Below are 20,248 nucleotides of genomic sequence, written 5' to 3' on the forward strand. Positions count from 1 at the left end.
ATTTTTTATTTCAACAGAGTCTCAGTCTTTTGCCCAGGCTAGAAAACAGTGGTATCATCATAGCTCACTGTAACCTCAGACTCCTGGGCTCAAGCGATCCTCTTGCCTTAGCGTTCCTAGCTGGGACAACAGGTGCACACCCACACTTGGCTGATTTTTTTTTTTTTTTGTAGAGACAGAGTCTCACTTTATTGCCCTCGGTAGAGTGCTGTGGCCTCACACAGCTCACAGCAACCTCCAGCTCCTGGGCTTAAGCGATTCTCTTGCCTCAGCCTCCCAAGTAGCTGGGACTACAGGCGCCCGCCACAATGCCCAGCTGTTTTTTTTTTTTTGGTTGCAGTTTGGCCGGGGCCGGGCCTGAACCCGCCACCCTCGGTATATGGGGCTGACGCCCTACCGACTGAGCCACAGGCGCCGCCCACTTGGCTGATTTTTCTAATTTTTTTTTTTTTTTTTTTTTTTTTTTTTTGGCCGGGGCTGGGTTTGAACCCACCACCTCTGGCATATGGGACCGGCGCCCTACTCCTTGAGCCACAGGCACCGCCCATGATTTTTCTAATTTTTGTAGAGATGAGGTCTAGCTCTTGGTCAGGTGGTATCAAGTTCCTGGCCTCAAGCAATCCTCTTGCCTCCCAGAGTGTTGGGATTTCAGATGTGAGCCACCTGTGGCCTGGCCATAGTTGCATTCAGAATTCCCCATATAAAATCTAATGAGAATTCTCTTCTTAGAACTGGTACTAGGGACCAGGAACGGTGGCACATGCCTATAATCCAAGCACTCTGGCGGGCTGATCTTGAGCTCACGATCTGTGTGAGTTTGAGACCAGCCTGAGCAGGGGCCAGACCCCATCTCCAAAAGTAGCCAGGCATTGGGACCGGCGCCTGTAGTCCCAGCTACTGGGGAGGCTGAGATAAGGCCCAAGAGTTTGAGGTGGCTGTGAGCTGTGATGTCACAGCACTCTACCGAGGGTGACAAAGTAAGACTCTGTCTTAAAAAGAAAAAGAAAAAAAAAAAAAACTAGCATTAGGAAAGTATCTGGTATGTCTGAGTGTACTGGATCAGTCTGGACCACTACTTCTGATGCTTAATCAGTCTTGTTAAGTGGGCCCACCTCTTGAATAGTGACTATATGTTTTACTCATTAAAATATAAAAGAAATGAGCATTTGCTTGCTTAATAACCCAAACCCAGAAGTACCATAAACTTGAAAGTAAAAGACGTGTTTGTTCTTTCTGTGTATGCGTATGTATGTTGCCCAAAGTAGAGATTTCTACTATATTATGCTCTGTGCCATAGGGGAATTGTGATGTTTTTTGGGTTAGGGCTGAGAATTCATAAGTGAGTGAAGCATTGTCTGAAGATTGAATAAGTACTCCTCCCCATTAAGTTACTGTTAACTTTAGTTAGTATCTACTAATGTTAGTAGATACTGATGTGAGAAATAACGTTCAGATTTAATTAAAAGTAATATTATTCCTAGCAGCATTTGTCATGTGTATTCTAAATTAAAAACTATTAGCAGTGGAGGCTAGGAAGAATCAATGACATTGAAGAGGTGGTAGGTGAGAAAAAGAGTTTTCAGAAAATGTCTTTGGTTAGAATTTCACGTACAGTCATACCTTGGTGATATTTCAGGTTCACTCCCAGGCCACTGTAATAAAGCATATCACAATGAAGTGAATCATAGGCATTTTTTGTTGCCCCTTTCATAGAAAAGTGAACCTCTGCAAGTCATCGGTGAAGGTTGGAATCAACCATCAAGTTCTCCCAAACCAAAATGTTGGTATTTTGACCCCATCCCATGAATCACAGATGTTCTTTCTTTTTTTTTTCTTTGAGACAGAGTTTTGCTTTATCGCCCTCCATAGAGTTCTGTGGCGTCATAGCTCTTAGCAACCTCAAACTCTTGGGCTCAAGCCATTCTCTTGCCTTAGCCTTCCAAGAAGCTGAGACTACAGGTGCCTGCCACAATGCCTGGCTATTTTTAGAGACGAGGTCCCACTCTGACTCAGGCTTGTCTCGAACCTGTGAGCTCAGGCAATCCACCCGCCTCGGCCTTCCACAGTGCTGACATTACAGGCGTGAGCCAGTGTGCCCAGCCTGAATCTCAGATGTTCTTTTCTTTCTTTCTTTTCTTTTCGTTTTTTTTTTTTTGAGACAGAGTCTCAACTATGTAGCTCTCAGTAGAGTGCTGTGGCGTCAACAGCTCACAGCAACCTCAAACTCTTGGGCTTAAGCGATTCTCTTGCCTTAGCCTCCCAAGTAGCTAGGACTATAGGCACCTGTCATAATGCCAGGGTATTTTTTGGTTGTAGTTGTCCGGGGCTGGATTCGAACACTCCCGCTCCACTGTATGTGGCTGGAGTCCTAGCCACTGAGCTACAGGCGCCGAGCCCACAGATGTTCTTGATGGCATCTAGAATGGTGAATCCTTTCCAGGAGGTTTTCACTATACTTTTTCCAGATCTATCAGAGAATCACTATGGTAGCTCTAACTTTATGAAATATATTTCTGAAATAATAAGACTTTAAAGATGAAATTACTTTTGATCCAGGGGCTGTAGATGGATGCTGAGTTAGCTGCAGGAAAACTGTAGTCTCCTTGCCACATCTCCATGAGAGCTCTTTGGTTACCAGGTTTGTTAAAGAGCAGCAATATTTTAAAAGGAATCTTTTTTTTCTGAGCAGTAGGTCTTAGCAGTGGGCTTAGAATACTCAGCAAACTGTGCTGTTTCATCCAGGCTTTGCTCTTCCGTTTATGGAGCACAGGCAGGTAGAGTTAGTGTCATCCTTAAGGCCTCTTGGGTTTTCAGAAGGGTAAATGGACACGGGCTTCAACTTAAAGTCACAGCTGTACTAGCTCCTGACAGTGGAATCAGCCTGTTCAAAAGTTGGAAGCAGAAGTGCTCAGCTTCTCTGTAGCTATGGAAGTTCTAGGTGGTGCTTTCTTCCTCAGAAGGGTGTTTCATCTGCCCTGAAAACCTGCTTTTTGCTCTCTGCTGTGTAGTGTACCCCTGCATTGGTGCTCTTGGATAGCTCTCTTGGGTTACCTGCTGCAGTTTTCCATCAGTACTCAGCACTTCATTCTGCAGTGTGTGTTATGGATGTGGCTTTTTTTCTATAACCTCATGAACTAGCTTCTCCAGCTCCCTCAACTCTTCTTAGCCTTCACAGAATTGAAAAGAGTCAGAGCCTTTCTCTGGATTAGGCTTTGGCTTAAGGGAATGTTGTGACTGGTTTGACCATCTATCCAGACTAGTAAAAGTTTCTTCATGTCAGCAATGAGGCGGTACCTGGTTCTATGCAGATATCACACTATTTCATATCAGGGACTTGGCATCTGCAGGGGGTCCTGGAACCAGGTCCCCTTGAATATAGAGGGATGACTGTACTTTCTTTTCTCATGTAGATTTCTCGAGTGACACATATTGTCAGGTTCTAATTAAATATTTCTTTATCTTCTGAATTTGCATAATGATCTCTTTTTTCCTCCCTTTTGAAAAGGACCTTAAAGCTTTTGATCCAGGAGAGAAGTACTTCTGTAACACAACATGGGGAGATGTTTCTCTTTGGGAACCATCTGGGAAGAAAGTGGTATGTATTTTTTGTATTTGGTTTTCATGTTTCCTCAAAAGTTAGGGTAAGTGTAAATTTAGTCCGAGGGACATCACACCTTTTGGGGTTGCTGGTGAGTGAATGGGGAGGAGGCCTAATGCAGCCATTTAGGAAGGAAGAAAAAGTTCAGTGTTGGGTAATGCAGGATTATTGATGCTTGGAGAGTTTTCTTTGTATGTAGTGGACACAGGGATACAGCGAAACTTAGGTTATAAGTATGAAATGTCCGGTTTCCTGAAGTACTGACAGTTGACATCTCTAGCCTTTCACTTTGATACTTCTTGTTTTATTTTTATTGTGAAGGTACTTCCTTACTCTTCCATTCTTTTTTTTTTTTGGTTTTTGGCCGGGGCTAGGTTTGAACCTGCCACCTCCGGCATGTGGGACTGACGCCCTACTCCTTGAGCCACAGGCGCCGCCCTTCCTTACTCTTCCAAACATACATTTTGCTTTGTGATTATCTTTCAAATTTTTTTAGAGGCATTTTTGTGATACCACGGATAAGTAAAAATTCATGTTATTTTTGAATGTGAGTTCCATCGTGAAACCAATGTGGTACAGGCAGCTTGAAATATCAACAGAATGTTTGGGAAGGATGTGGCTAATGAACACACAGGACATCGATGGTTGAGAAGTTCCATTGTGGTGATTTTAATCTTGAAAATGAGCCACGTGGGTGACCAAAAGCAAGGTGGATAATGATGAGCCGAAAGCTGTAGTGGAAACAAATCCATCTCAACCTACATGTGAATTAGAAGCAAGGTTTGATGTTAACTATTCCAACCATATTGAAACAAAACAGCAAGGTAAAGAAGCTGGGTAGATGGGTTCTGCATGAATTAAGTGAGCGTCAGAAGAGAAATTGTCTTGATACTTGCCTTTCTTTGCTGTCACAACATAAAGGTGAATCATTTATACACTGTATTGTTACATGTGATGAGAAATGGATTCTTTTTGACAATTGCAAACATTTTAGCACATGGTTGGATAAAGATGATGCCGTAACACAGTCCAAAACCAGATATTCATCAAAAAAAGCTAATGGTGTCTGGTGGCTCAGTGCTGATATTATCCACTATTGTTTCATGAAACCTGGTAGTGGATTGCAGTGGATGTCACTGCAACCAGGTAGACGACACGATGAGGGTTTTTGTGGTTAAGCAGCTGAGGTTGGTCAGTAGGGAGAGGCCCCTCTTGCAAGACAACACTGTCACACAAATGACACTGCTCAAACTACAAGGGCTGGACTTGGAAAATCTGTGTCATCCAGCCTGGCACCAGCTGACCACCACTTCATTCTAGGCTTTGGACCACTTCTTGTAAGGAAAAAGTCTCAGTTCTCGATAAGCTGTGGAGGAGGGCCTTTTGTGATTTCATTTCCAGGCTTCTTCACTGCTGGCATGTATAAGCTACATACACAAAACTGTGTTCATAGTTTAGGTGAATATTTTGATTAATTGTGCTTCTTCTTGTTTGATAAATAATGAACTAATGATTTGAAATCAGACATTTCTTTCTTTTTTTTTTTTTTTTTTGGTAGTGCCGTGGCATCACACAGCTCACAGCAACCTCCGACTCCTGGGCTTAGGCGATTCTCCTGCCTCAGCCTCCCGAGTAGCTGGGACTACAGGCGCCCGCCACAACGCCCGGCTATTTTTTGGTTGCAGTTTGGCCAGGGCTGGGTTTGAACCCACCACCCTTGGTATATGGGGCCGGCGCCCTGCTCACTGAGCCACAGGCGCCGCCCTGAAATCAGACATTTCATATTTAAGGATCTTAATATTTATTGTTGATTATAAGATGCCACTGGAGTAAGAAAGACCTTTGATTTAATTACCGTTCTGAGTAAAACAAAATGTTGTGACATTAAGTGTATGCAATGAATGTATATCCTGGTTTCAGAAACTAAAATAAAAATGTAGGCCTTTGAATCAAAGAACACTTCTAATAATTTAAAATTTCAAACCTAAGCAAATTTAAGCTAAAACATGTGGCATACTGGTAAATTCTCTGCATTAGAATGGTTTTTTGGTGGGAACCCTTTCCCTTCACCAGACACAGCACCTTCATCATGATTAAACTAGCCCCAGATTTGACCGAGTCATCCCTCCTTCCCTGCTAACTTCTGTTGTCAAGGTCATGCTTGCTTTGCAAATTTTAGCTGTAAATGTGTCTTCTGTAATTAGTCCTTGTTTTGACAACGATGTTCCTGTTGTTAGCCACTTTCTTGAATCCTTGTTTTAGCCTCTGATCCTCTCTGACCTGACATCCCCTCTTTGCCATCTGCCAGCCTCCTTGATTCTACTGGGACTGGTTATTCTGTGCAGCGTGACTCATGGCTGTTAAAATAGCCTCATTTAACAGACAGGCCTCGACTTCATGAATCTTAAGCTTCATTGATTTTTCTCACCTGAATTCTTTTTTTTTTTTTAAGAGACAGAGTCGTCTTATCACCCCCAATAGGGTGCTGTGGCGTTACAGCTCACAGCAACCTCAAACTCCTGGGCTTAGGCAATTCTCTTGCCTCAGCCTCCTGAGTTGCTGGGACTACAAGCGCCCACCACAATGCCCGGCTATTTTTTTGTTGTAGTTTGGCCGGGGCAGGGTTCGAATCCATCACCCTCCGTATATGGGGCCGGTGCCCTACCCACTGAGCCACAGGCGCCGCCCTCACCTGAATTCTGTAATCTAACTTGTATATAAAATGACATGGGGCGGCGCCTGTGGCTCAGTCAGTAAGGCGCCGGCCCCATATACTGAGGGTGGCGGGTTCAAACCCAGCCCCTGCTGAACTGCAACCAAAAAAAAAAAAAATAGCCGGGCGTTGTGGTGGGCGCCTGTAGTCTCGGGAGGCTGTGGCAAGAGAATCGCTTAAGCCCAGGAGTTGGAGGGTGCTGTGAGCTGTGTGATGCCATGGCACTCTATCGAGGGCCATAAAGTGAGACTCTGTCTCTACAAAAAAATAAATAAATAAAATGACATGTTTTCATTAATAAGCATGTTTTTAAATCCTACCAGAAAGCAGGTAACAGAGTTTGAGTACAAAGAGGTAAAAGTTAAGGTTCTTTTCCTCAAGGAGTTTATATTTTTGTTGGGGTATGTAGGGGCATAAAATAGGCATAAAATACTAAGTAATAATTTGAAATTATGGAGATTGGACATACTATAATGGAGCCATATTCAAATACAATAAAAGCACCGTTGCCTGAAATGGGAAAGATTGTGGAGTCTGCTAGGTCAATGTTTTTGTTTTGAAGGTGGTTTTCCTGCTGTCCTTTGTTCCTTTGTCCCTAAACCTAAACGAAAGGTTTAGAGATGAAGACAGTTTGGGAAGATCTAGAGGGAAAGTTGCATAATCCTGGTGGATTATGTGGCTTGCACTGCAGTGAGGTCCTCAAGGGCTCAGAGAAACATGCTAGACTTTCACAGGTGATGAGGACAGAGTGGCTTGCAGAGGTGGCCCAAGGCATGGGAGCTTGAGTCTCAGGTCTTAAGGAAGCACAGCAGGAAAGCTGCAACTGGTCCTTCTGCCATGCCTCGTGCTGTGACCCTGTTTCTGTCCTTTCTTGTTCCTCTCTCACTGGTGAGCTGCTGTTTAGGCTCAGGTTGTTCATGGCTGCTCACGGTCCTAGAACCTTTACAGGTGGTTGTGATTACTGATTCCATTTTCTCTGTGTAAATGTCTTAGAACGGATAGGGCTGTATGGTAAGTTAAACACATACTTATCTTTCTAAGAAACTGCCAGACTGTTTTCCAAAGTGGTTGTACATTTGGCTTTCTCACAGCAGTGTGAGAGTTCTAGCTGTTCTGTGTTCCTGCCAGATTTTATATTGTCAGGTTTTGTATGTATTGACTTATCTGCTGATGTCTCATTTTGGTAGATGTGTAATAGTATCTCTTTGGGTGTTCATTTGCATTTCACTAGTGACTAATGATGTTGAGCATCTTTTCATGTGTATATTTTACATCCAGATACCATCTTTTAAGCATTTTTTGAAAAATTGGATCATGTGTCTCCTTACTGAGCTTGAATATGTCCACAGTACATTTTCCAGATACAAATCATTAGGTGGTTTACAAATATTGTCTCTTAGCCTGTGACTTGTCTTTTCATTTCTTAAAGTGTCGTCTACTTTATCACCCTTTTCTTTTATAGATTGTGTTTATGGTGTCATATTTAAGAAATGTTTGCCTCACCTAATGATTTACTCAACACTAATAGATACTAACACATTTGTTAGTAAGTTCTATTAGTTCTCGGATGGAGTATAATTTTCTTTGTGTATACAGTTTCTCAGTATTGTATTTCATTGAGTATAAAACACTATTTTTATTGAACTACTAATAAAAAGTGATACTTAAACTATATTGTGATGTGAACCATCAATTGTAATGACACATCCAGCTTTCAGAGACGGTAAAATACGAAAAAGCATAGGTTTTTATTTTAGTCTTTGTCTGAAGTTGTGGCTGTTGCCCTAGGACTATTATATATCCTACCTGAAATACTAGAACCTGAGATTGTTTTGAATTGCTGAGAAGATGGTGACATGATGGTCAGTGTGTTTAGATGATTTTTCTAACCCATGACCCAGAAGACAAACTGCATGACTAGGAGGGAGAGAGGATGACAAGAGTCTTAAAAGAATGGAAATAAATGTGTGTGTGTGTTTGTGAGAGTGACCAAGAGAACACAGATTTAGAAGAAGGGTGGGAGGTCCCTATGATAATGCCATGGCCAGTTCTGGGGCCTGGGACAGAACGTTCCATCTGCCCAGGTCTCTGCTTCCTGGTTTGTAGGATGCCAATGGGCATCCGAAGCCTCATTAGCTCTAGGGTCTCAGGACCCCAGGAGACTGTGACAGTGGTGCAAGTTTTAGTACTCATCAAGACAGATTAGATTGCACTCCCTGTTACATAGATGTCTGTTTTTAGGCCCCGAGCTTGTTGAATTCACCCTTACTTGCCTTAAATTGAAGATCCATATGGTCAGCATCATGTTCTGCAGTCTCGGGATCATTCACTCCTTGTGTGAGTCAAGGTGCACTGCTCTTCACTGTCATATAGTTCGTGGGACCTGCATGCACAAAGCATTGTCTGACTCCTTACCTTCTCTAGGAATGGAGGAAATAAAAGGACAATAATGATAGTGTAATGGTCTGAAAGCTTGATTAATTGTAGATAAATTCCAGAGGTTTTAGAATTTGGAGTAAAAACAACATTGGAACCAAGAAAAATGGGATGCGGGAGGAGTAACTTTCTCTTACAGAAAGTTTAACTAGGTTTGTTTTAATTAATGTAGTTGAAGTATAGGCCTAAGTAATGAGATTTGGGGTTTTAGTGGATGGCTCAGAGCCAGGGGTTAGCAAATTATAAATTGTGGGCCAAATCCTATATTTGCACAGCCCACGAGCTTGTTAGGTTTTTAAATATTTAAGGAAAAGATAAAAATACTGTTTTATGACACATGCAAAGTATATGAAATTTGAATTGGTGTTCATAAGTAAAGCTTTCTTGAAACACAGCTGTGCCCACAAATGGCATATTATTTGTGGGTACTTTGGAGTTGCCTAAGATATTTACTACTGGGCCTTTACAGAAAATCTTGCCAACTCCGGGTTAGAAAAACTTTGTTCCTTGAGGAGGAATAATGTAAAAGTATCTAAGAGAAACATGATGGGCCATGGATTCGGGGAGATAGAGCATCTTCTGTATAGTTTTTATTAAATTTTGCCTAAAACCTTTCTTTTCTTTTAACAGAGATACCGAACAAAGCCATACTGTTGTGGCCTCTGTAAATACTCTACAAAAGTTCTTTCTTCATTCAAAAATCATTTACATCGTTACCATGAAGATGAGATTGACCAGGAGCTGGTGATCCCTTGCCCAAACTGTGTGTTTACATCTCAACCTAAAGTTGTGGGAAAGCACTTCAGAATGTTCCATGCACCCATTCGGAAAGTTCAGAACTACACAGTGAATATTTTGGGCGAAACTAAATCGCCTAGGAGTGACGTGATAAGTTTTACATGTTTAAAATGTAACTTTTCAAACACTTTGTACTATAGCATGAAGAAGCATGTGCTGGTGGCCCATTTTCACTACCTGATTCACACCTACTTTGGGCTGCGAACAGAGGAAGGTACACAGCCGAAAACTAATGACACTCCTTCTGCAGAGAAGATCCCATCATCTGACAAATACTACTGTAAAAAGTGCAGTGCCAATGCCAGCAGCCAGGATGCATTGATGTATCACATTTTGACATCAGATATACACAGGGATTTGGAAAATAAGCTTAGATCTGTGATTTCAGAACATATTAAGAGGACTGGACTTCTGAAGCAGATGCACATTGCTCCCAAGCCAACAGCACATGTGGCGGCGCCCCCCAGCAGCAGTGTGCCCGGCGTGGCAGCCCCGCCTTCACGCTTCCGCCTGGCCTTGCCTCAGAGCAGTCCTAGCCCAGCTGCTATGCAGCCTGTGACTCTGGCCCCGAGTGCTCCCGGGAGCCTCACTCAATCCCCTCCAGCCTCTGCTCAGTCCCGTGTGACTCTGGTCTCTAGCCCTCTGCCCATGGGCCAGAGTACCCTCAGCCTGCCATCCTCCACACCGCAACCCGTCTTTCTCTCTCATGGGGTTCCCCTCCCTCAGGCTGTAAATCCTCCTGTGCTGCCATTGAGTCAGCCTGTGGGACCCATAAACAAGCCTGTCGGAACTGGTGTCCTCCCCATAAGCCCGACTGTCCGCCCTGGGGTTTTACCCCTCACGCAGCCTGTGGGGCCTGTGAGGCCTGGCGTCCTTCCTGTTAGTCACTCTGTCACCCCTGGGGTTCTTCAGGCTGTCTCACCAGGGGTGATTTCTGTGAGTCGGGCAGTCCCAGCAGGGGTTATTCCCTCAGGCCAGATGACCCCGGCTGGGGTTATCCCTGGACAGACAGCAACCTCTGGGGTTCTTCCTCCTGGCCAGATGGTCCAGTCAGGAGTGCTCCCTGTTGGCCAGACGGCCCCATCACGGGTTCTTCCTGCTGGCCAGGTCGTCCCGTCAGGGCTACTTTCTCCCAACCAGACAGTCTCTTCAGGAGTTGTCCCTGTGAGCCAAGGTGTGAATTCTGGTGTTCTTCAGCTCAATCAGCCTGTCATGCCAGGAGTCTTCCCCGTGGGCCAGCCTATGAGGCCTGGGGTTCTGCAACTCAGTCAGCCTGTCAGCACCAACATTCTGCCTGTGAGCCAGCCATTTAGACCTGGCTCGGCACAGAATACTACTTTCCTCACTTCAGGCTCTATTCTCAGACAGCTCATACCTACAGGGAAGCAAGTGAATGGGATTCCAACCTATACGCTGGCCCCAGTGTCTGTCACCCTGCCAGTGCCCCCTGGAGGGGTTGCAACGGTGGCCCCACCACAGGTGCCTATCCAGCTCCTGCCGCCGGGTGCAGCTGCCCCAGTGGCTAGCTCCCTGCCTGGTGTGCCCTCGCCACCTGTGCTGGTAAGCGCCTCCCAGAGCGTGTTCATTCAGGCCCCTTCCCCTGTGGCAGATGCTAGCCAGGCGCTCAGGCAGGCCAAGCAATGGAAGACATGCCCTGTCTGCAATGAGCTCTTCCCCTCAAATGTCTACCAGGTGCACATGGAGGTGGCCCACAAGCACAGTGAGTGCAGGGCTGGTGACAAGCTTGAGCCTGAGAAACTGGCTGCGTGTGCGCCGTTCCTCAAGTGGATGAGAGAGAAGACAGTGCGCTGTCTTTCCTGCAAATGTCTGGTCTCTGAGGAGGAGCTTATACACCACCTCCTAATGCATGGTCTGGGCTGCTTGTTCTGTCCACACACGTTCCATGACATCCGAAGTCTTTCAGAGCATAGCCGGACTGTTCACCTCGGGAAGAAGAAGTTACCTGTGGATTATAGTAACAAAGGTTTCCAGCTAGATATTGATGCTAACGGCAACTTGCTGTTTCCCCACCTGGACTTCATTACTGTCTTGCCAAAGGAGGAACTTGGGGAGCGGGAAGTCTACCTGGCAATCCTTGCAGGGATACACTCCAAGTCCCTCGTGCCTGTATATGTAAAGGTGCGGCCTCCAGCCGAGGGCACGTGCAGGAGCCCTAGCAAGCAGGTGTCAACCTGCCCCTTTTGCTTTGGCACCTTTGTGGCGCCAGAGGCATATGAGCTGCATCTGAAAGAGAGGCACCACATCATGCCTACGGTGCACACAGTGCTCAAGGCCCCTGCCTTCAAGTGCATTCACTGCTGCGGGGTCTACACTGGCAACATGACGCTGGCCGCCATTGCCGTCCACCTGCTGCGCTGCAGGAGTGCCCCCAAGGACAGCGGCTCAGACCTGCAGGGCCAGCCTGACCCTGTGGAAAACAGTGAGTCGCTCCTGGTGAATGGTGAGGTGGTCCCTGACACTGCCTCTTCTGTGAAGAGGAAGCTGCCCGACGGCCACTCAGGGGCTGAAGCCCAAAGGGCTGGGGAGGACACGCCTCTTGTCCTGAGTGTGGATGCAGCCCCAGTTCTGGAAAAAGGGGCCAGCGTTGTGCCTTTTAAAAGACAAAGGAATGAAACCAGGACAGAGGGGCTGGTCGCTAGTGATGATGCTCTTCAGATTTTAGCATTAGATCCTAAGAAGTACGAAGACCGTTCTTATGAAGAAAAGAAACAGTTTCTTAAAGATTATTTCCATAAGAGACCATATCCTAGTAAAAAGGAAATAGAACTGTTATCTTCACTTTTATGGGTGTGGAAAATTGATGTGGCTTCATTTTTTGGAAAAAGAAGGTATATTTGCATGAAAGCAATAAAAAATCACAAGCCTTCTGTACTTTTAGGCTTTGACATGTCTAAACTCAAAAATGTTAAACACAGATTGAACTTTGAATATGAACCACAGAATTTGTAAAAAAAAAAAATTAGTGAATCTAAAGTACTAGGTAATAGTTTTTTCACTGTGTTGAATTAATTCCAGTGGTCTTTATGCTGCTCTTTAGATTTATTTCAGGTGCTCAAAAAGGCTTCTATATAAGGAAGCAAATAGTTCGTTCAGATTTATTATAACAGTTCTTTTCTTTTTTTTCACCTTTGTCATGTAAATTAAATCTTTTGGTATTTCATGCACGCCTTGTTTTCCCAGCTTTGTTAGTATCGTGTGGAAAAAAACAGAAATGTACAAATATTTCTTCTTTCATTTAAGGAAATTTCAACCAGTTGCAGAATACTTGATAGCTGTGAGCTGGATGTTGATCCCCCTCAGCTTTGTGTGTGGAGCTGTGGGCACCGGCCCGCAGAGCGGGCAGCTCTTGGAGGGCGGACTGGAAACCCATGCTGCTCTTTATAAGCTATTTGCTTATTAGATTACAATTTTGATCTACATTTTTTCAGGTTTGTCCTAACAGCTGTTTGTGTTTTTTAATTTTTTATCATAACTCATAGAAAACCAAGTGTTTTTATTTGTTAAAAATATACTGAATCTGAGGTCTGGTATGTCGCTCACAAACCAAGAGTTATTTTTACAAATGAAGTAATTCTGTAGATACTGAGATCAGTTTTCAGTGTAGACTTTCCCCCTTTTTTGATACAGTGATAAGTCATTTCTCTATTCAAAGGTAAGAAAGTAAATCTCTAGTGCCTTTAGAAGAAACATTGAAAAAACACATCCAAAAATGCTTCTACACTAACTGCTGATAAACTAGTGAAAGGGAAGGACTATGATACTCAGGAATAAAGTTACTGCCCCTGAGTATGGATCCTCAAACTTCAACTTAGGTTTTCAGGGGACAGGGTGAAGTGTGTGGTCCGGGGTTTGCTTCTCTGAGGTTGGCGACTGAGTCCTTGATAGCATGTCCTAGAGGCAGTGCTTCCTGGGGAGACTGGCTTTTCTCCAGCCCCGTGTCTGGGTGGGTGGGACAGTGTGCTGCTAAAGAATCTCTGTTGTGTCCTTTAGATGTTAAATCTCATTTTTTCCCACTAAAATAAAACACCAGAACCAGTAAGGGAGACCAGTTTAGACCATAAGTCATATTGCTGGTGATGCATAACAGAGGAACATGTCTAACATCTTTAGATAGAAATATTTGGAGGACGTGACAGCCTCTGAGAAATATGTTACTATATGAATTTTTACAAATATACTTGCATGTAATTGCTATAATGTGCATTTTTGAGCAATTGTGAAACCGATCTGTGATTGTTGGTGTTTTCTGTTGTAAATTGAAAAAGAGCTTGTTGAACTTTATTATTTTTTTTTTAAGGTATTGTTTTCAGAGTGTCTATTTTGAATTAAAATTTGTTACACCACTGCAAATAGAACTATTTAATTCTTTTAACAGTTAAAACATTATCAACGTTTGTCTCTGAGGAATAATCTAAACATAGAAATAGATAACACATTCCTTTTCTAAAGAACACTACTTGTCCTCATGTGAAAATAAGTCAGCATAATCAGAAAGGGCTAATTAAATACCAGGGTCAGAAAATAGATTTGCTAGAGATTCATATTTGCTAGAGGTCCCCACAGTGCCAAAGCAGGCTGTAAATAGGGTCTCAGCACTGGTTTGGTGGGTGTTGGTGGGGAGGGGCAGTCTGCTGTCGGCCGGCAGGTGACCTTGCAGCCTTAGCATTATGAATGTTTGGGGCCAGGTAATTCTTTGTCGTGGATTACCAGTGCATGGTAGGACATTGAGCAACATCCTGCCTCCACCCACCAGATGCCCATAACACTATGCCCTGCCCCCACTTCAGTTGTGGCTGCTGAAACTGTCATTGCTAAATGGTCCTTGAGGGACAGAACTGTCAGCACCACTGGGGCAAAGGTGTTCCAGTTCCAGGTGTGTTTTGACTGTGGCCTTTGGATGCTGGCCTTTTAATGTTATGCTTGTTGCTGGTTACTAAATGTTCAGGCTTATAGTTCAAATAGGCTATAGTTCAAAAAGCAGTTCTTGGAAATGTAAGAAAGTAAGTGAATTTATTTGAAAGTGAAAAAATACAGATTTTTAATAGTTCAGTGGTAAAGATTCTGCAAACTAACGAAATTCAGAAGGAAGACTTTTTTTTTTAAGGACAGTGATGAAAAGAAGTTGTATACTTTAAAATTGACATTTAGGCTGGGCCTGGTGGCTCACCCCTGTAATTGTAGCATTCTGGGAGCCAAGCCAGGTGGATTGCTTAATGAGACCAGCTTGAGCAAGAGCGAGACCCTGATTGTATTAGAAATAGAAAAAATAGCCATGGATGGTGGTGGGCGCCTGTAGTCCCAGCTACTTGAGAGGCTGGAGTAGGATCACTTGAATCCAGGAGTTTGAGGTTGATGTGAGCTAGGATGGTGCCACAGTACTCTAGCCAAGGTGATAGAGTGAGATTCTGTCTCAAAAATAAATAAATGAATAAAAAAATGACATTTAATGTATGTGGCAGCCGCAGTTTTAGAAATAACACGTGTTTGAAATCTTTAAATGCTGCACAGTGTTTCAGCTTTTGTGGATTCTTTACTCTTTAAGCAGTCTTGATTTTTGCGTGGTTATTTCTTAGTGTTCACTAAACAAAGCAATAGTTAACCCTCACTAATTAAGAAAACTCAGCCCCCAAACTGTAAGCTAGTATTTACATTAGCTTTTAAAGTCTTTTTTAGTAAATAATAAACATTTGTCAACTGCTTGAATTGCTAGGAAGTGGGCAGAAGTTTACCAGCTGTTCTTGGTGCTTCTGTATCTGTTCTGTGTTGTGTTCAGCACGTGCTGCACATTAACATTTAGATCTACAAAGTAAAACCCTGCAAATGAGGGTTTATGCCCATCAAGAACACCAACAAACCCAACTCTTGTCAGATTATTACTGCACAGAACCTTGTCAGTTGGAAGGTGTGTGTGTTTGCACCATCTCTGCATCAGGTGTTGGGGCACAGGGGGCATTGCATGGTTAGTTTAATGGTGGGTGCCCAAGAACCAAAGAAATCAGACCAGCTTTGTGGAACTCTTGGAACCAGGTGTAGAGAAATTTGTTGGCATCAGTGACCTTGTACTAAAAAATTTGGAAACAGAAGTTCAAATTTTTTCCCCCACATACTGAGATCTGACAATGAGGTTCATGAATTTGCCACTATGGGCTTAACATTGGCAGCACTGTACAAACAGCTTGGTGAGGTCTCTAACCTTAGTGTATCTGTCTCTCACTTGCGTTCATGTGGATGTGTGGTGGTGTCTTGCTGAGTTGCTTCATTGTGTGCTGTCAGAATGTTGGAGCTTGAATTAGAGGAATGAACAAACATTACATTTCTTGTTAAAACGTGCCAAGCATAGAAATGCAAGCAGCGACATGTTAGTCCAAGTTTATGGGGATGATGCCATGAAGAAAACTGCAGTGTGCAAATGGATGAAATGTTTTTCTGAGGGGAGAGAAAGTGCCTGTAGCCAGTAATGAGCAGAATCGATTAAAACGTTACAAAAATTCATTGAATTATGTGTCAAAATCATCAGCTGACCAAGAAGCATTGTGGACCAAGTATCAATTAGGAAAATCTTGGCAGCATTGTGAGGGAGTTTTTAGCCAGTAAACATAACTGTGTTAGAATACCCTCCCTACTCACTTGATCTGGCCGCCAATGACTTTTTTTCTTTATCTGAAGATAAAGGAAGTATCAAAAGGAAGACATTATGATGACATTCAGGATGTCAAGGGTAATATTGTGACAGCTCTGATGGCCATTCCAGAAAAAATAAGAGGACTTGGAGGAAATGAAGAGCAAGAAAAATGACATGAGAAGAATAACGGGCCATTATTGTATGTGTTACTCTCCAAATTTGGGAAATGATGCATATGGCATGAAATCAATATTGTAAGGCCAGCTTTGTTATCAGACCTGATTGAAGTGTCCCGTACCATTTAATATTCTTCCCCTTTAGCTTTCTTTCTTTTTTTTTTTTTTTTTGAGTCAGAGCCTCAAGCTGTCGCCCTGGGTAGAATGCTGTTGCATCGCAGCTCACAGCAACTTCAAACTCCTAGGCTCAAGCGATTCTCCTGCCTCAGCCTCCCAAGCAGCTGGGACTACGGGCGCCCACCACAATGCCCACCTATTTTTTGGTTGCAGCCGTCGTCGTTTGGCGGGCCTGGGCTGGATTCGAACCTGCCAGCTCAGGTGTATGTGGCTGGCGCCTTAGCCGCTTGAGCCACAGGCTCTGAGCCCCCCTTTAGCTTTTTAATGTCATGTTTTCATGAAACACTTACTTAGAATCGGTAGAGTACTACATTCTGTTCAATTTCAAACTGGCTTTTTTTTTCTTTAGTAAAGGATCAGTTTTACAAAAATGGTGATACTGATGAAGAGAACTTGAGACAGTATTTGTATATTTTAATGGCACAGCCTTTGCAGTTACTGCTTCATCTAAGAGCTGGGTCTGTACCATTTGCGTGCCTTCTGTCCTCTAAACAGGAAATTCTGAATTGACTATTCCTTGGTTTTAAGTTTCCCTACAACTTTTTTTTTTTTTTTTTTTTTTTTTTTTTGTGGGTTTTGGCCGGGGCTGGGTATGAACCTGCCACCTTCGGCATATGGGACCGGCGCCCTACCACTTTGAGCCACAGGGGCCGCCCTTCCCTACAACTTTTTTTTTTTTTTTTTTTTTTTCTAGAGACAGAGTCTCACTGTACCGCCCTCGGGTAGAGTGCCGTGGCGTCACATGGCTCACGGCAACCTCTAACTCTTGGGCTTACGCGATTCTCGTGCCTCAGCCTCCCAAGCAGCTGGGACTACAGGCGCCCGCCACAACGCCCGGCTATTTTTTTGTTGCAGTTTGGCCGGGGCTGGGTTTGAACCCACCACCCTCGGCATATGGGGCCGGCGCCCTACTCACTGAGCCACAGGCGCCGCCTTTCCCTACAACTTTTATTTGTTGTTACATCAGGTGTTGTGGTAGAGCTCAGACAGCAGAGCTACAGTTTGGTTTGTGTGGGCATAACATTCTAACCAAACTCCAGACTTAGGGAGTCATCTGAAAGAAGCCAGTATGTGGTGTTTTAATAAAATTGATGAGGGAAAGGGAACCTGTCATAAAACAGGTGAAATGTAGACGCATCTTGTGTCTTGGGGGTGGCTTTCTTGAGAGGACTGAGCTGCGATGCAGTGGTGACTTGACAAGCCTGCTCCTGTCTCAGTGGCCTGAACGATTTCCATACTATGAAATAAAGCCAGATGCTGGGGGTGGGGGAAGGGGTTCACACATAGGGAAACTGAAGCATGGAGGGCAAGTAGCCAACTGTGATGGACAGGGCTAAGGGTCGTAATTGGGTAGCCTGGCTTCATGTTCTCAATTGGTTTCTGTTGCCTTATCCCATTTAACCCTCACTATAATCCTACAACGTGGGTATTATCTGTATTTTACAGAGGAAGAAACCAAAGATCAGGTAGGGTGACCAGATGTCCCAGTTTGCTCAGAACTTGAGTTTCTCTGGATATTGGAAACTGGGAAGGTCCACTCCAAATGCCAGGTGACTTGGCCAGTGTGACACTGCTTAGCAGTAACACAGTGCCACCTTTAGATGTGCATGTGGCTCTCTGGGCATTGACGTGTACAGGGCATCCTGACCCCCAACATCCTCTTCCTGGTGAAAACATCAGTCACAAAGGTGGTTACCGGAATACTTGCTGTGTGCCAGTTCCCCTTCTAAACACTCTTGTAATAAACATGACATTGGAGGGAAGTCCTGGCTGAGCTTGAGAATAGCCAAAAAATAAATAAATAAATAAATAAAATAAATGCACCTGGGTTTGCTATTTACCTGCTGAACTTTTTTAAGCTAAGGAATAAAATTTCCATCTATGAAGAACTGTTAGTTTTTTTTTTTCTAGAGACAGAGTCTCACTGTACCGCCCTCGGGTAGAGTGCCATGGCGTCACACAGCTCACAGCAACCCCCAACTCTTGGGCTTATGCAATTCTCTTGCCTCAGCCTCCCGAGCAGCTGGGACTACAGGCGCCCGCCACAACGCCCGGCTATTTTTTTGTTGTTGTTGCAGTTTGGCCAGGGCTGGGTTTGAACCCGCCACCTTCGGTATATGGGGCCAGCGCCCTACTCACTGAACCACAGGCGCCGCCCGTTTTTTTTTTTTTTTTTAAGATTTTAAAACTTACATTGAATTTCATGTTTTTGTTTTTAAACTAATAATTCCCTCAAATTAATCCCTTTTCATAGGTGGTAAAAGTAAATAAGAAATACACTGTTCCAATTATAAAACTTTATTTTGTAGCATACCTACTGGTACTACAATTTAGGTATTCTGTTATGCAGATACCAAATTACAGCTTTAGAATTCCAATTTCTCCCGCTGTGCCTGTGGCTCAAAGGGGTAGGGTGCAGGCCCCATATGCCGGAGGTGGCAGATTCAAACCCAGCCCTGACCAAAAACTGAAAAGAAAAAAAAAGAAAGAATTCCAATTTCTGATAATTTGTCCCGAGTATTAGTCTTTAATATTAACTACAAGTTTAAAATCACTTTAGCAATATAGCTATTTTCATATTCTGTGAATGTGCCATCAAACATACTATTTACGGTGGTCCCAGTTAATTTTCTTTCAGAGTCTAAATTCTGTAGTTTTAAAATTTGTGATCCACGAATTCTGAATAAAACGTGTAAATGTGAGACTTAGAAGGTTGGAAAAGGATTAAAAGTCTAGAATATTACCAGATTTTTCATAATACACAGCTAAAATGAGAATTCTCTTATCAACCTCAAAGACCTATGCTGATTTGGGGACTGCTGCCTGGGGGCAACTTAGAAAGCAAGTCGGAGCCTGCTGGCCAGCACCCATACACACACCCATCTCTCTGTCCTCTCTTCGGTCCTGTGTGAGAGGCTATGTGGTAGGGTTACTGGTAGAGCCAGGTCTAACTTGGGATTATTGATTTATTTCCTAGCTGTGCTACCTCATAATGAAGACAAGTCTTAAGAAAAGTTTCAAAAACCCCAGAGAGCTCTCTGGAGGTGCCAGCCAGAGAGAGTGGCAAGAGGTGGCTCCGATGGCTGAACACCACAGAAGCTATTCTTAAAACAGCAATAAGGTTGAGGGACAGAAACTAGGCAGTGATTCAACTTGCATTTTGCTTCCATCTTCTCTAACAATAGTGTTCTCAAATCTGGAAGCCTAGAAGATCCTGTAGATAGAAGAAAAAGTCAAAGAATGGCAAGGAGAGTAAGAAATTGTTTCAAAGTGGATTCAGTCTTGAAGCCTAGGTGAATTACGAATCACAATGGGAAAACTGCAATATGGTTGTAGAGTCTCACCTGTAACCCTGGCCTCGGGGAAGCCCAGGGACTTCAGTTTTCGGGTGCACAGGCCTAGCCTATGCCTGCTTTCACAGCTGTCATTTTAGATTTACTCAAAGTTCAAAAAGATGGGGTCATTAGCCCCTCCCTCCCCCAGGTTGGAGGACATTGGACCTCTTGGGAAGAAAGGAGAGAGTCAGGCAGCACCTCCCCTTTTGTCCCTGGTGGCTGGGGCACCTTTTCTGAGAAGCTGAGATAAGAGCTAATACCCACGTTATTGCTGTACCAGAGGTTTGTCCCTTTAAACCTGAAGGATATGAGTGGACACAGGTCTTGTCTTGCCACACGAGTGTGTGGTACCTGGTTCTTTTCATTCTGTGC

General features: G+C 43.8%; 1 protein-coding gene across 11 annotated transcripts in view; it reads left to right on the forward strand.

The window, feature by feature from the left end:
* The window catches only part of ADNP2 (ADNP homeobox 2), a 32,807-nt gene extending 18,901 nt beyond the window's left edge, over window positions 1–13,906 (forward strand). For 8 of the 11 annotated variants that reach the window (XM_053571650.1, XM_053571656.1, XM_053571658.1 and 5 more), the window contains 2 exons: window positions 3,506–3,595; window positions 9,378–13,906. In XM_053571650.1, coding sequence (XP_053427625.1) covers window positions 3,506–3,595; window positions 9,378–12,515 — 3,228 coding nt within the window. In that variant the 3' untranslated portion in view covers window positions 12,516–13,906. Of the gene's footprint in view, window positions 1–557; window positions 1,781–3,505; window positions 3,596–9,377 lie in introns of those variants that run through there. The other 3 variants (XM_053571652.1, XM_053571651.1, XM_053571660.1) reach the window with 2 other exon arrangements.
* The last annotated feature ends 6,342 nt before the right edge of the window (window positions 13,907–20,248 follow it).

This window comes from Nycticebus coucang, chromosome 19, assembly GCF_027406575.1.
Source record: "Nycticebus coucang isolate mNycCou1 chromosome 19, mNycCou1.pri, whole genome shotgun sequence".
NCBI lineage: Eukaryota > Metazoa > Chordata > Mammalia > Primates > Lorisidae > Nycticebus > Nycticebus coucang.